Here is a 14,213-nt window from a genome sequence, read left to right on the forward strand (position 1 = left end):
TACTCGGGAGGCTGAGGTGGGAGAATCACTTGAACCCGGGAGGCAGAGATTGCAGTGAGCCAAGATAGCAGCATTGCACTCCAGCCTGGGTGACAGAGTGAGACTCCATCTAAAAAAATATATACATATATATATACACACACACACACACATATATATATGTATATACTTTCTCAATGTACTGATTAAATAAAACTGCTGGTATGATTAACTCTGCAAGGACGCACCAAACCCAGATATATTCGCCATAGCCATAGATTACACATTTTTGGAAGGCCTACAGGACCTACTATGATGTTTATCATGGAACAAACACTGTGCAGATGCCCACCAGGCATCAAAACAAAATCAACATTGGGAACAGAGTTTCCATGTGGGAAGAGCACCTGGAATTTACAGCCTAACTCTTTCTCTCCAACATTCTCCTTCTCTTTGGAGGATTATTTACCAATTAATGTTAAAGTTCCTCATGGTTTAAACCCAGGCCCTCCTGAGTCATCATTCTCCCCTGCAAGACCTTGCCCAGTCGTAGGGCTTTGACTGCCATCAATAAGCTCAAATCCTGTGTATTGCATTTTCGGTCTGTACTCACTCTTCTGATTGCCCACTTGAGATTTCCACTTGAATATCTCAAAAGTATGTCTAATTTAACATCTCTAAAATTGGATGTCCCTGACTCTGTTCCCCAACATTTCTTTCCTCATTTCTTCTGTTTAGTAAAAGACACTACCATCTACTCGGCTATACAAGAGAAAAATTATTATTATAGCTCTTTTAACACCTCATATTCGTCTGTCAAGTCTTGTCAATTTTATACCCCAAATATGCATTAAGCCTGCCCATTTCTCTCTGAATCCACAGCTATTACTGTAATCCAAGTCACCACTTCCTCTTTCCTAGACCTATGCCATGGTCTCCCAATCAGCCTATGTTTCTACACATTAAAGCCTCCCAGCCCCAACATACACTCTGTCAGAAGGCACCAGAGAAATAGAGATGGGGCTTTAATTTGCTTTGTGTTTTCACAAAAGAGAGTTGCAGCAAATAATTAGCACATGTCACTAAATTACCAAATTTCAAAATGAAAACTTCTCTAGTATTCAACCCTGGAGGAAATAGATCAATGTGTCTTTTTGTTGGGCATGCTAGTTCCAAAATCCTAAGACTTACATCTGGCCTAAGGCAAATTTGAACAATATTTGTGCTTTATGTATGACCCCAAAGCAACCCAAACCACCTTTCCCTCAAGGTAAAGGCACGGCCAACTTCTGGTCCGCCCAAGCTGCCAGCATCAGGTTTCCACCATTTGTCGAGCTATTCATCGGATGCCAACTGGAAATGATTGACTTGCATTGCAGGGCTGGCATACGGTTCTTTTGACTTCCAGCCATAAAAGGGAGGGCTGTGTTCCAGGAGAGATGCCACAAACAGAGATGATGCCGAAGAGAGGCTGTTGACTTAGCGCTCAGGCTGAACCCCCAGCAAGCTCAGCCCACTCTCACGGGTCCATCAGGACTAGATCAAGCTGTGCCTCTAGTCCAGGGAAGGAGGAGAATTAACACCTGTAGAGTGCCAACTATATCCTAGATGCTTAACTAAGTATAATACCTGTATTTTGTGTCATCATCCTCCCTATTCTTGGAATTTTCTCTGTTTACAATCAAGGAAAAGGAGGCTCAAAGAAGTTAAGGAACTCTCCCAGAATAACCCAGATAGTAAGAGGGTTTTGAACACAGCACTGTCTAAATCCACATTCCACAAAGTCACATAGGCTTGGGAAATGTGCTTTGTGTTCCTCTGGATTCTCTCACCTCATATCTCTTGTTGATTTACTTTGAACTCGGTTGTTTTTCACAATTCTGAGTTCAGAGTCCCAATCAGATGCACAGCAAAGGCCCACAGGACAGCTTGGCCTCTGAGGTGCCTGATCTCACTGCGAGAAGTGTTTGTTGAGCATATGGTGATCCCACAGATAAATATTTGCAAAGAGTTAATCACATACACCTCGGGAAGTTTTAACTCTGGTCAAGCTCAGAGAATTAACTGAGCAGGCACTTTTATTGGCATTACAAAAAACCAACAGTGATCATTCTAATTATTAAATAAAAATACGTCGAACAGGTTTAGCACAGTCTCTTAATGGGTCATTAAACCAATAATTTTTTTCCTATGTTATTTTAGAAATGAAGATTTAAAGTAGTATCAGTGTAACTTAGACATGAATAAAATGCTTTCTCACATATATATCTTCCTTCTATTTCCCTTCCTGCGGGGGAAATAACTTACAATGTTGTTGGTTTTTAAAGCCGAAGCCTGACTTCATAAATCAAGAAGTCAATTCAAAACACATAAATGGTCAAGCCAGGTGTTATCAATGAAGGCCAAATAACTTCCCTTTAATACTAATTCATAATTCTCCTGGGATAAGACTTTTTTTGCTCCCTCATTTGTGCTATAGATCTACTCGAGCTCTGCTACTTGATTTCCAGTGCAGTAACTTATCCATCTCCTACATCCCTAACTTAAATGGGAACCACAGAACATACAGTTGTAATTCAGGAATTAAAGATGAGAACTGAAATGCACTTCCATTGCTTGCTTTCCTAGATTATGCAGAGCTTGCAGCATAAAAAGTATAAAGTTATAATAATAATGATGATGATGACCACAATAAGAAAAAGAAAATTATAATAATGACCTGTTATTTGTAAAATGCCTACTCCATGCCTGGCACTATGTTAAATGTATATACTTTAAGATGCTACAATAAGAAGAGATGTCTATCTTACTTTAGGAAAACTCCTGGGTTCAGAGTTGTTAATAACTTATACCTGGTAAATATGTGGTAAATTCATAGTCAAGTCTGTCATACTACCTAGCCCATGAACTTTTCTTGATGCCACACTGCCCTCTTCCCAATGGCCATATTTCGCCCATGGTAATCCTTTGATAAGAGGGTTTTGGTCTGAGAAACATCCACCCTCTCCGCTCTATGATCTCCTCTTCAATAAGTATAAAATGTGTCCCCTCCTTTGTGGAAGAAGAAACACATATACACATGCAGAGAGAAAGACACACACATGCACCAAAAATGCTTGTAAACATGCGCACACGTGTGTATATACATACCCATGCACATATATGTGTGCAAAAACACTTGTAGATATACACAAATACACAGCACTCACAGCACAAACTTAATGCTTTGCATTTCATAAAACCACAGGCTAAAATGTGATATGAATTTCACCTGGGTCTTCATGCTTGAACCAAGCCCCAAATAGGCATTAATGACTAGAGCTTTAAGCACCAGAGGAAATAAATAAAAGCTACCAAAAAGAAGCTTCAAAATAATCACAGAGCATTGAGTCATTCAGATCCTACTCCTCTTATTAGGTGCTGTGCTTTAGCATAAGGACATTTTTCTTTCTCCTATACCTCCAACTTGGGAGGCTGGGCCTCTACTATGGAATATTCCACTGGCCCCCAAACCTCAGAGCAAACAATAGATGAATGACAGCCCTGCCCTGCCCAATAATCACATGACGGCCTTTTTGTGTCTCTCCAACTACAAATAATTGGTGCCTAGCATATAGAAGACATCAAATAAATTTTTTGAATGAACGAATGGTAATATCATGGGCTGTGGCATGAAGAGACACTTTCTTCACTCATAACTTCATTTTTTTTTTTTTTTTTGAGAGACTGAGTCTTGCTCTGTCACCCAGGCTGGAATGCAGTGACATGATCTCGGCTCACTGCAACCTCCACCTCCCAGGTTCAAGTGATTCTTCTGCCTCAGCTTCCCAAGTAGCTGGGACTACAGGTGTGCACCACCACGTCCAGATAATGTTTGTATTTTTTTTTAGTAGAGACAGGGTTTCACACCATGTGTTGGCCAGACTGGTCTCCAACTCTTGACCTCAAGTGATCTGCCTGCCTCAGCCTCCCAAAGTGCTGGGATTACAGGTGTGAGCTACCACGCCCGGCCTAATAACTTTAGATCTACAAGTTTCATCCACAGTAGTAACCATTTACAGACTGCTTTTGCATGCACCACACACTGGTCTAAGATGCAAATGCTTTTCTTATCCCCATATTACACCTGAGGGAGCAGACGTGGAGGAGTTCAGTGACTCACCCAAAGTCCTAAGTCTAAAAAAGTACAGATCAGGTTCGAACCCACGCAGCCTGGCCCCAGTGCTCATGCTCTTAACCATGATGCCACAGTGCCTCCCAGGGAGCCCTGGCCACTCATGAACTGGACAGATTCTTGTAATGGAACTGGACACAACAGCTGGGATTCCACTGGCCAAACAGGTCATGGTTTACCTTCACAATTTTGGGAGTTACCTGTGACATGCTCTGTGCTTGGTGAAGGAACAGATGTTTAATAACTTTGCAGTAGCAAGGAGGAGGTTATATAACATGGCTGAGCTATTTTTGAACTTTGGAAAATGCTGACTGCTCTTTTCAAAGTGTCTTCTGTAAAATCAGGAATATTAAATATGAAGAAAATGTCCCCCTTTCCTGTACTTTTTTTTTTTTCCCCCTGAAACTCTATGTACAGAAACAGGTTGGTGGTAAGGTCGTGAACATACCTTCCCTTGCAAGCAGACCCTGGTACCACGCCCAGCCCATGAGCAATAAATCAACGTTTCAATATCCTAACTGCACCAGTTCTTTGCATGAGATTATAAATAAAGTCCATGATGACCACCAAGTGGCATGTCTAGCTGGCCCCATGACTTTGTTCTCAGCCAGTCAAAGCTGGATCCCAGATCCCCTCAGTAACTCACCACAAAGACATCAGGTATGACCTCATCTGAACTTCTGGAGCTATTTGCAACCTCCCTACTACATAGGAGGAACAGTGAGAGCTATTTGTTTACCAGATGCTTTGCAGAATAAGACCTTAATCCAGCTGCAAATGTAACTTTTAAGCTTGAAGTGAGGAACTCCTAACTCGAGAGTCCTGGGCTTCTATTGAACAAGCTAATAGATCTAACAGATAGATCTGTTCTCTGCTTTCAGCTATCCAGACTGAAAAATATCTTACTATAAAAAAACCTAAATGTTCATCAAAGAGGAATTATTAAAGATGGAACATTTATACAACAGAATATCATCAATAAAATAAATGCAATTAATTATCTTCATAGAAGGATTTTGAAAACATAACATTGAGGTAAAGGAAGTTCTAATACGTTAGACACCATTTGTGTACATTAGACAGAAGTATGCATTGGGAATGTGGTTACACATATATGTGCATTGAAAGTACGAAAACATGATGATGAATTTGGTTTACATCCAAATCCATGTACATGTTTTCCCTTCTATGGAGAGAAGAGGACAAAACTGGGACAGGGAAACAGATATAATCAGAACTTCTACATTATCATTAGTGTTTTATTTCTTTTAAAATGTTGAAACAAACATTAACCTTTGGCATCCTTAACTTTGTTCTCTATGATGAATATTGAGTTGGATATTTTATCAGATTCTGTAGTTTTCTGTACTATTCTTTTTTCAATATTAAAAAAAGAATTCTTATTACCTAAGTTTGTCTTTAGACAAATTTCCCCAACCTTGATCAGACTGTATTGTGTTTGAGGAGAGAAATTATATCTTAATTCATCTATGTATCCCAGGGCCTAGCACAGAGTCTGTTGGTTGGAAGCAATGATAGATGGAGAATAGAAGAATATAGTGCCTTCGCCGGGCGCAGTGGCTCATGCCTGTAATTCCAGCAGTTTGGAAGGCCAAGGTGGGTGGATCACCTGAGGTCACAAGTTTGAGACCAGCCTGGCCAACATGGTGAAACCTCATCTCTACTGAAAATACAAAAATTAGCCAGATGTGGTCGTGCGTGCTTGTAGTCCCAGCTACTTAGGAGGCAGGGTGGGAGAATTGCTTAATCTAGGAGGAAGAGTTTGTAGTGAGCCGAGATCGCACCACTGCCCTCCAGTCTGGGAGACAGAGTGAGACTCTGTCTCAAAAACAAAACAAAACATACACACACACACACACACACACACACACACACACACACACACACCCCTTAATCCTTTTTTTTTTTAATGCCTTCTTTGGGCTTTCTCCAGCTCCCTGTCAAGGGCAGCCTGGCAGGTTTCCACTGTTCCTTGGGGTGGGCATCAGGGACTGTGGGAGAGTGTGGGAAGGAGAGACTACTTATGCATTATCCAAACTTACACACTGGGTGGACACCACCAACCCTGCATGGATGGAGAGATGTTTCATTAAACACCAAGCAGTGGATGGCGACTTACCACACTTGATGCATTGCTTCTCTGGGACTGAAATACCATTTACAAAATTGCCGCATTTAAAGGCATAACTTCGGGAAACAGCACAACAGCATTTCACAGCAGCAGAAAAATTCCATTCTTTTAAAAAAAGAATAGAATCCAGGGTGGTCACTGCAAAGGGATCTAAATGTCTTACCAATTATCTTTCTAGAATTCCTTTTCCTGTATATATTATATTTCAATATAATATATATTGCCATAAAATTGAGTTATGTTTCCATCAAAATTATACATTTCTGAATATTCCAGCTGCAGGGCACATCTTATTATGGGAGTGAGAATTCATTAGCCTCGCTTATGTCTTTGGGCTGGCAGCAATCCTGCCTCTGTAAGAGACTCCCATGTCTCACGCTGATTTATCTGAGTTCCTTCCTGATATCTGGACAATTATTTTAAACGCTGAAAGTGGCAGTGTAGAAACAGGATTACTAAAGAGAGTAAAAGGACAGAGGACGGAGAAATGTCAAAGGAGCATGATTTCCCAATTCAAGGTTCATTTTTTTTTTCAGATTTACGTTAATTGTAAAGAAGTATATTCTGTCTACTTCAACACACACACACACACACACACACACACACACACACACACACACACCCCTCCTGCTACAGTTCAGAGACTATCAGAGATAGTCTCTGAACTGTAGCAGATTCAAAGTCCTAAAACCTTCCACAAATATTTCAGAGTGACATAGTACCCTGCTGGCAATAAACCAACGTGGTTTGTTGACTGTAATTCCTTTTTTTAATTATTTTTTTTTGAAATGGAATCTCACTGTGTCACCCAGGCTGAAGTGCAGTGGCGCGATCTCAGCTCACTGCAACCTCTGCCTCTCCCTCTTGGGTTCAAGTGATTCTCCTGCCTCAGCCTCCTGAGTAGCTGGGATCACAGGCATGCTCCACCACCATCTGGCTAACATTTGTATTTTTAGTATAGACAGGGTTTCACCATGTTGGCCAGGCTGGTCTTGAACTCCTGGCCTCCAGTGATCTACCCACCTCGGCCTCCCAAAGTGCTAGGATTACAGGCATGAGCTACCACACCCAGCCTGCTGACTACAATTTCTGATGACCAAAAACTTCACTGATCACTCTGGAAGTTATTTAATATTACTAGGTGGTAAATACTGTGCTAAACAGTACTTTTCATGCAGCAACTCAATGAATACGACTATCTCTAGAACACTGGTTCTCAAAGCACAGCCCCTAGACCACGAACATCAGCATCACCCCAAAACTTGAAAGAAATTGCAAATTCTTGGGGCTCACCCCATATTTTCTATTACATTAGAAACTCTGAGATTGAGGTCCAGTAATTTGTGTCTTAACAAGTCCTCCCAGAGATTCTGATGCCTGCTGAGGCCTGAGAACAGCTACCTAGAAATTAGGTGCTATTATCATCACTTTGCAATAAACACCTGAGGCCCAGAAAAGTAAAATGATTGTGCAAGTGATATAGAAAGTGGACAAGACAAGCTTTGAACCCAGACAAGTCTAACTCCAGAGTTGAGGCCCTTAATCAGAGTTCTACAATGCTCATTATCTAAGGAATAAAGCATGAATTAAATCCGTGAACATCAGGCAGAACCATGCAAAATGGGGATAGGAGGGATCATTCTAAATCTCAACAGCTTAACCATAATGATGGGCCACAAGGAACAATGACACTTCTCAGAAACCTAAAATTTAACTTAAATGTTCGCCAAGATGGGAGTAAATAAATTATGATACATTCATATAATGGAATAGAATGCAGTTCTGCGAGTAACGTTTGCCAAGATTTCCAATGACCTACAAAAGTACTTAGAATATAAGAAGGGAAAAAAATCAAATGCAAAATCAAACAGAGACCAGGAGCACTAGCGTGGGAAGTTTCCCCAAAGCATAACATGTTGGTGAGGACGTGGGAAACCGGGTGGTTTCACAAACTGTTGGTGTGACTATAAATTGGTGTTGTTACTTTGCAGGACAATTTGGCAATAGATGCCTCCATTTAAAAATGCACATGAATTAGGACCCAAAAATCCTGTATCTTAGAATCAACGCTAGAAAAAAACTTGCACATGTGCATAGACATGTATAAAGATGATCACTGCTGTTTAGCTTCTAATAGGAAAACAATCTGACAAAATCCCTAAATTAAATGTTTATAACACAAATGATGAATTCTTGAGGTGAGGAAAACCCCATTTACCCTGATGTGATTATCAAACGTTGTATGCCTCTACCAAAATACTTCACTTATCCTATAAATAAACACATTTTTGTATTGTGGGTTGGGGCAGGAGGTGGGGATGACTAATAGGGTAAAAAAAAAAAAAATAGAAAGAATGAATAAGACCTGCTATATGATAGCATAATTGGGTGACCATAGTCAATAATAAATTACTTGTGTATTTTAACATAACTTAAAGAATATAATTGAATTGTTTGTAACTGAAAGGATAAATGCTTAGGGGATGGACACCCCATTCCCCATGATGTGCTTATTTCACATTGCACACCTGTGGCCAAACATCTCATGTACCCCATAAATATATACACCTACTATGTACCCACAAAATTTTTTTAAATAAAAGAAAAATAACTCCTAAATTTCTATCATTATGCAGATTGGATAACTAAATCATGACACCATGATACCATATTGAAGAATGTGATGTGAGCTCTGAAGTTAGACTTGCCTGGGTTCAAATGTTTATGAGTTACAAAAAATATAGGTACACTTGAGATATAGCTATAGACAGACAGATCGATCGATCCCAGGTGTAGGTTTCCAAGATATATTGTTGAGTAGAAAAAAAAGGTAAGTTGTAGGAAACAAAGTTTGATGTGACTTATCTTACAAAGGAGATGAGAGAAAGAGAGGAGAGCAAAATAAAAATCCCATAAGTAAACACACAACATCGTGCATTTTCAGTGCATATTTCCAACAGTGAGTATGTAAGTGAGCAAACAATGACAACAGCAAAACTCTCATCCCTCTTTGGGAGACAACAAGCCCTTTCTTACGGGTGCAAGGTGTGCATTGGGATCTCTGGCCTCTCCATCTGCCCGTAGCAGCTGGCCTTGGCCTCAGGGATGTAGGAGAACTTCTCCAGCATAGAAGATGCAGCAGTGGTTAGGATGCCAATGCCGTCCCTCACTCTCGCCTCCAGGGTGTAGTCCCAGTCATCGTAGGAGACGGAAATGAGTCCCGATGGAAACTCTTTGGGGATGAGCTCCGTGTTCCCAGAGACCAAGCTGGGGACAATCCAGAAGAAATCATACCCGGTGAGGCCAAGGGAACGTGCCTCACTCAGAATGAGGACAGCCTCGTCTTTGGAACAGTAGAGCAAGATGACAGAAGAGTGGATCTTCTTCAACTGGACTTGTGTCTTTGCATCCTCAAAGGAAGTGTCCAGTGTGATCACATTCTGCATGTCCCAGCCCACAAAGCTGTTGTCCACCGTGGTCTTGACGAAGCTGATGAAGTCCCTGTAGCCAGGGAAGATGGTGGTCACCAGGGAGAAGACATGCCAGTCATAATCCTGCATGATCTTCAGCATGACCGTGGCTTGCTGCTGGATGGATGCTCCAAACTGGAAGAAGGTAGACGTCGGATCCTGCCAGTGAAAAGAAAGTAAAACAAAGGATGAGGCAGGAGGTGGTTTATACAGAAGCACGAAACTGCATCCTAGAAGTAAGGAAAGTAAATCACACATCAATCATTTGCAGATATTCCTGAGCATCTACTATATGCCAGACTCCAGAACAGATCCTGCAAATACAGAGAAGAAAGAAGCCGCTGTACTCAGGAGCTTATAATCAGGTCCTGGAAGGATGTCTGTTATTATTGCTTGTTTATCATCTAGTCTTCTCATTTTCCTCTAGTTCATCCTGCCCCCTCCTCCTTTGAGTCTATATGGTTCTAACAGAACAAACTCTATCTGACCCCCTCCCCGGCTCATGACTGGAAAAATCAAGCCATGGATACAAAACAGCATCAACAAAGACAGACAGTTTTCTAACGATATATTTGGAGCCCCTAGAGTCTGCCAAGTCTGAAGTCATTTCTCCTGGACCCCTTGGTTACAGAAACCAGTACATTTCTATGTTCATGTAAGCAGTTTGAATAGGGTTTCTGTCACTTGAACGTACAGCTCCCACGTAATAGAGTATCATAAATACCTTGTGGACATCTACCTTTTCAATCAACAAACATTTATCGAACACCTCATTAAGCGTTCTTAATAAGAATTAAGTGGAAGACAACTTCCATGAACTGAGGGCTAAAAGATGCATATGAAGTGCTGAAGGAACATCCAGGTGAGGAAGAGGAGAAGTGCATGGATGTTACAGTCAGAGGAATCCCAAGGATGCACTACAACTATTTCAGAAGCTGTAGATGAATACATCATGGCGCCCAAAGGAGGGGTACGATATGATGTTGAAGAGCTTGGCAGAAACCCCAGTACATAGGGCCTGAGGAGCTATGTCCGGAGAGTTAGACTCTATTCAGAGGATAAGGGAGAGTCGCTGAATGTTCTCACCCTAGAAAGTGGCATGGTAACTTATGTTGTGTTAAAGGGCCTCTATTAGCCCTAACATCTCCACCAATCTACGATCATGAGAACAAATTTCCATTTAGAAAAGGCAGGTGATGCATACAGTGGTACAATATACAAGCTGCCTTCATACCCCCTAACTCGTCAAATCCCCACAGTGATCCTACAAAGCTGGTATTGTTGGCAGGGAAAATGAGGCTTAAAACGGTCACACGGCAAGTAGGCATCCGTACCTCAGTGCCATGACTCTACGTCCTGCCCCCTTTCTGACACTCAACCACAGCCTTCCTGGGATCACTGAAGATCTGTATGGAACAGATGCTTAAATCACATTGTTGACTTGTGGACATGGTGCAAAAATGCCAACTAAACAGAACAGAAAGTATGCCTCTGTGTTGGAGCAAAACAGGATTTGACAAGTGCTGAGACGTATTTCCTTCAGGTAACTGAAAAAATTATCAAAGGGTCCTCATCATATTACAGTCATGTTTTTATTTTGCATTCTGTATTTACCATGTGTATTGAACACAACCTCAACAGGGTAACTTATGGGGATTCCACTGCAAGAGTGTGTATGTGTGTGTGTGTGTGTGTGTGTGTATGTGTGTGTGAAGGGTGGATGTTCCATTCACATTTTTCAGAACAATACTTTTGTAGCTGTGCATGTCAATTCTTTCAACAAGCTTACATCGCTTTCCCTGTGGGTGCTCACTAAAAGTTTTATCAGAACGGGCCAAAAGCTATAGCTCTTCAAAATACTGCTCTTTTCTGAAATGCATGGGTTTGGGGGATAATTTGAGTGAAGCGTGGCCTGAAGGCAGAGAAAAGAAACAAGAATAAATGTCTTCTGGGCCCCTTCCAACATTACAGTTCTATGAATTTTACCTAATTAAATCAATTAAAGTGGGTAATAGATTTAAAGACTTTGGATAATTATTGTTTTCCCTACAGTAGCTTTTACAGAAATCTAATATTCTTGAATTGATTAACCATTTTAAATCACATCTCAACAAGACTGTGAGCTCCTCAAGGGCAGAGATTTTTGTCGTTTTCATCTTTATGTCCCCAGAACCTGGCAGAAGTCTTGGCACAACCATAAATGGATGACAAGGGAATGAATATGTGAATGAAGCCTAAGAGGAATGTCCTTGGTTAAGACCAGAAATGGAAAGAAGGAGAATTCAGTAACTGAGATTGTATTTTGTGTGGATTCTGAATATTGTGACCAAAACAAAATGAAACTTTCAACATCATCACCTACACCTTCCTACCCTGAGGAATTACCCAAGCATCCAATACCCACCTATATCTCAATGTGTCATTTGTTGATAAAGAGGAGAATAAAGAAGACCTATAAACCTCAGCAGTTGTCCAAAGAACTTCATTAAATGTCAAAATAGGGCAACAACATAAAGAAACCACCAACAGAAGGCAACACAGAAGTAGAGTCTAAAGGCAATTATATTCACCAGCCTCTCACACTGTGAGACGCCTCTTGGGATGGGGCAAAAATGTTCTAAATTACCAAAGAAATGTGATAACTCCCATGGAAATGATGCCTCAAAGGAAGCCAGTCACCAGAGCTACCTTCTGACTGCAAAAGGCAGTGGATCGGCATCTTGCACTGAGTACACAAGGAACAGAGAAAGCTCTTAACAGGACACACCTTAAAGGCACCACTGGAACCCAATAAAAAGGGTCTATGAGACAATTCCTTGGAAAGATTGGTATTGGTGGAGAGGTGAAGGTCAGACATGCCAGATGGTGATGGAATGTGGGATCCTCCAACACCCTTGCTCTATGTACTCTGAGCTAGACATGACCAGGGTATCCATGCAAAGGTTTGTGCACAGAGTAAAGCTGTAAGCACACGCATCTTATCTGGTTCTCCACATGTAGAGGAGGGCATGGCTGCACTGTGAACTTCCTCAGGAGAAAGATAATTATAGGGACAGCAGTTAATCGGCCCAGAGCCAGCTCGGCACAGGCCATCTGTGAAAGAGTATGTGCAAAAACCCTTGCTTTGTGCTGTACCCACTCCCTGTCATGCCAAATTTCAGCCCAAGCTGAATCTCTCCCATTACTCACTATGCTGATCCCCATTCGCAGCCTCTCCCCAGAATGGAGAATACTAGAACCTCTGGGGTCGGACTACCCAGCTCCAATCCTCATTATGTGGCTTTGGGTAGGGGGGGATAAAACCACTCAGCCTTTCTAAGTCTCAGTTTTCTCACCTATAAAATGGGTGTGGCTATGGTGATAATGACCATAGTAAAACATGCTAGAAATACTTAGTCTATGAGAGTCACATTGCTCCTTACTTTCTAGGTACTATCTCATTTAATGCCACCCCCAACCACCTTACTAAGTTGGCACTAGTAGTATGCCCATTTTACAAATGAAAAAAGACCCAGAAATAGGCTGATTTTTCAGGTAGAAAATCATACAGGTAGAAATCAGGTTTGCCTGCCCTCAGGGTCTCCAGCTTTTTATCTCTGCACTCTGCTGTTGCCAATAATGGTGCTTTCTCATTGAGTTGTAGGGATTAAATGATTCCCTTGTAGCAAAGCACCCAGTGTAGTGCCCATCACGTATGAAGTACTCAGCAAATATTTCACATCAGGAGATTATGCTATCTTTTCCAAGAGGTAATCCACACTCTGGACTTGGAGCATCTCAACAACTCAACCTGTTCAGAGCTGCCTCATTGAAACTCTTAAAGCATCCCTTTAACCATGCCACTGCCCTACTCTGTAGTCACCAATAGCTCCCAGAGGCCTGCCACGTTAAGTTTAGACTCCCTAGCCTACCCGTCTATGTGTATCAGCTTTATAGTTGAAATATCATGAGCTCTAGGGTCTATTGAACCTGAGTTCAAGTCCTGCTTTTGAGGGACTGTGGCTAACCTAGCCAGCCCTATGGCTTTGGGAAGGTGCTTAATCTTTCTGGGTCTGAGTCTCTTTCCCTATAAGACAGGAATAATGACCCCTCCATCGCTTGGGGCTGCTGTGAGAATGGGATGAAATGGTAGAAGTGGGACACTCATCTGTCCATGCCTGACTTTGACAGTTTGGGTACTTGTCTCCACATCCTTGGTCCTACAGATCACACAGACATCGTCAGAAACCCAAGAGGGTCCTCATCCTATTTCAGGAACTGGTCTCTCCAGGTCCACTGACATGCTAGTTTCAAATCCCCACCACCCCATGCAAACCAGCTCATTTATTCTGAGCCCAAGGAGCCTGCATAATGCAAAGAAAAAACTGCCTTTCCGTACAGCAATGAATCCATGCCTTGGAGAGAAACCATCCCTAATGTCCTTCCTGGGCATCATGCA

General features: G+C 41.6%; 1 protein-coding gene across 4 annotated transcripts in view; it reads right to left on the minus strand.

The window, feature by feature from the left end:
- LOC105467787 (glutamate ionotropic receptor NMDA type subunit 2A) overlaps nt 1-14,213 on the minus strand; it is a 444,595-nt gene that overhangs the window by 189,551 nt on the left and 240,831 nt on the right. For all 4 annotated transcript variants that reach the window (XM_071084110.1, XM_011717503.3, XM_011717504.3 and 1 more), the window contains one exon: nt 9,342-9,934. In XM_071084110.1, coding sequence (XP_070940211.1) covers nt 9,342-9,934 — 593 coding nt within the window. The remainder of the gene's footprint in view (nt 1-9,341; nt 9,935-14,213) is intronic.

This window comes from Macaca nemestrina, chromosome 18 (assembly GCF_043159975.1).
Source record: "Macaca nemestrina isolate mMacNem1 chromosome 18, mMacNem.hap1, whole genome shotgun sequence".
NCBI lineage: Eukaryota > Metazoa > Chordata > Mammalia > Primates > Cercopithecidae > Macaca > Macaca nemestrina.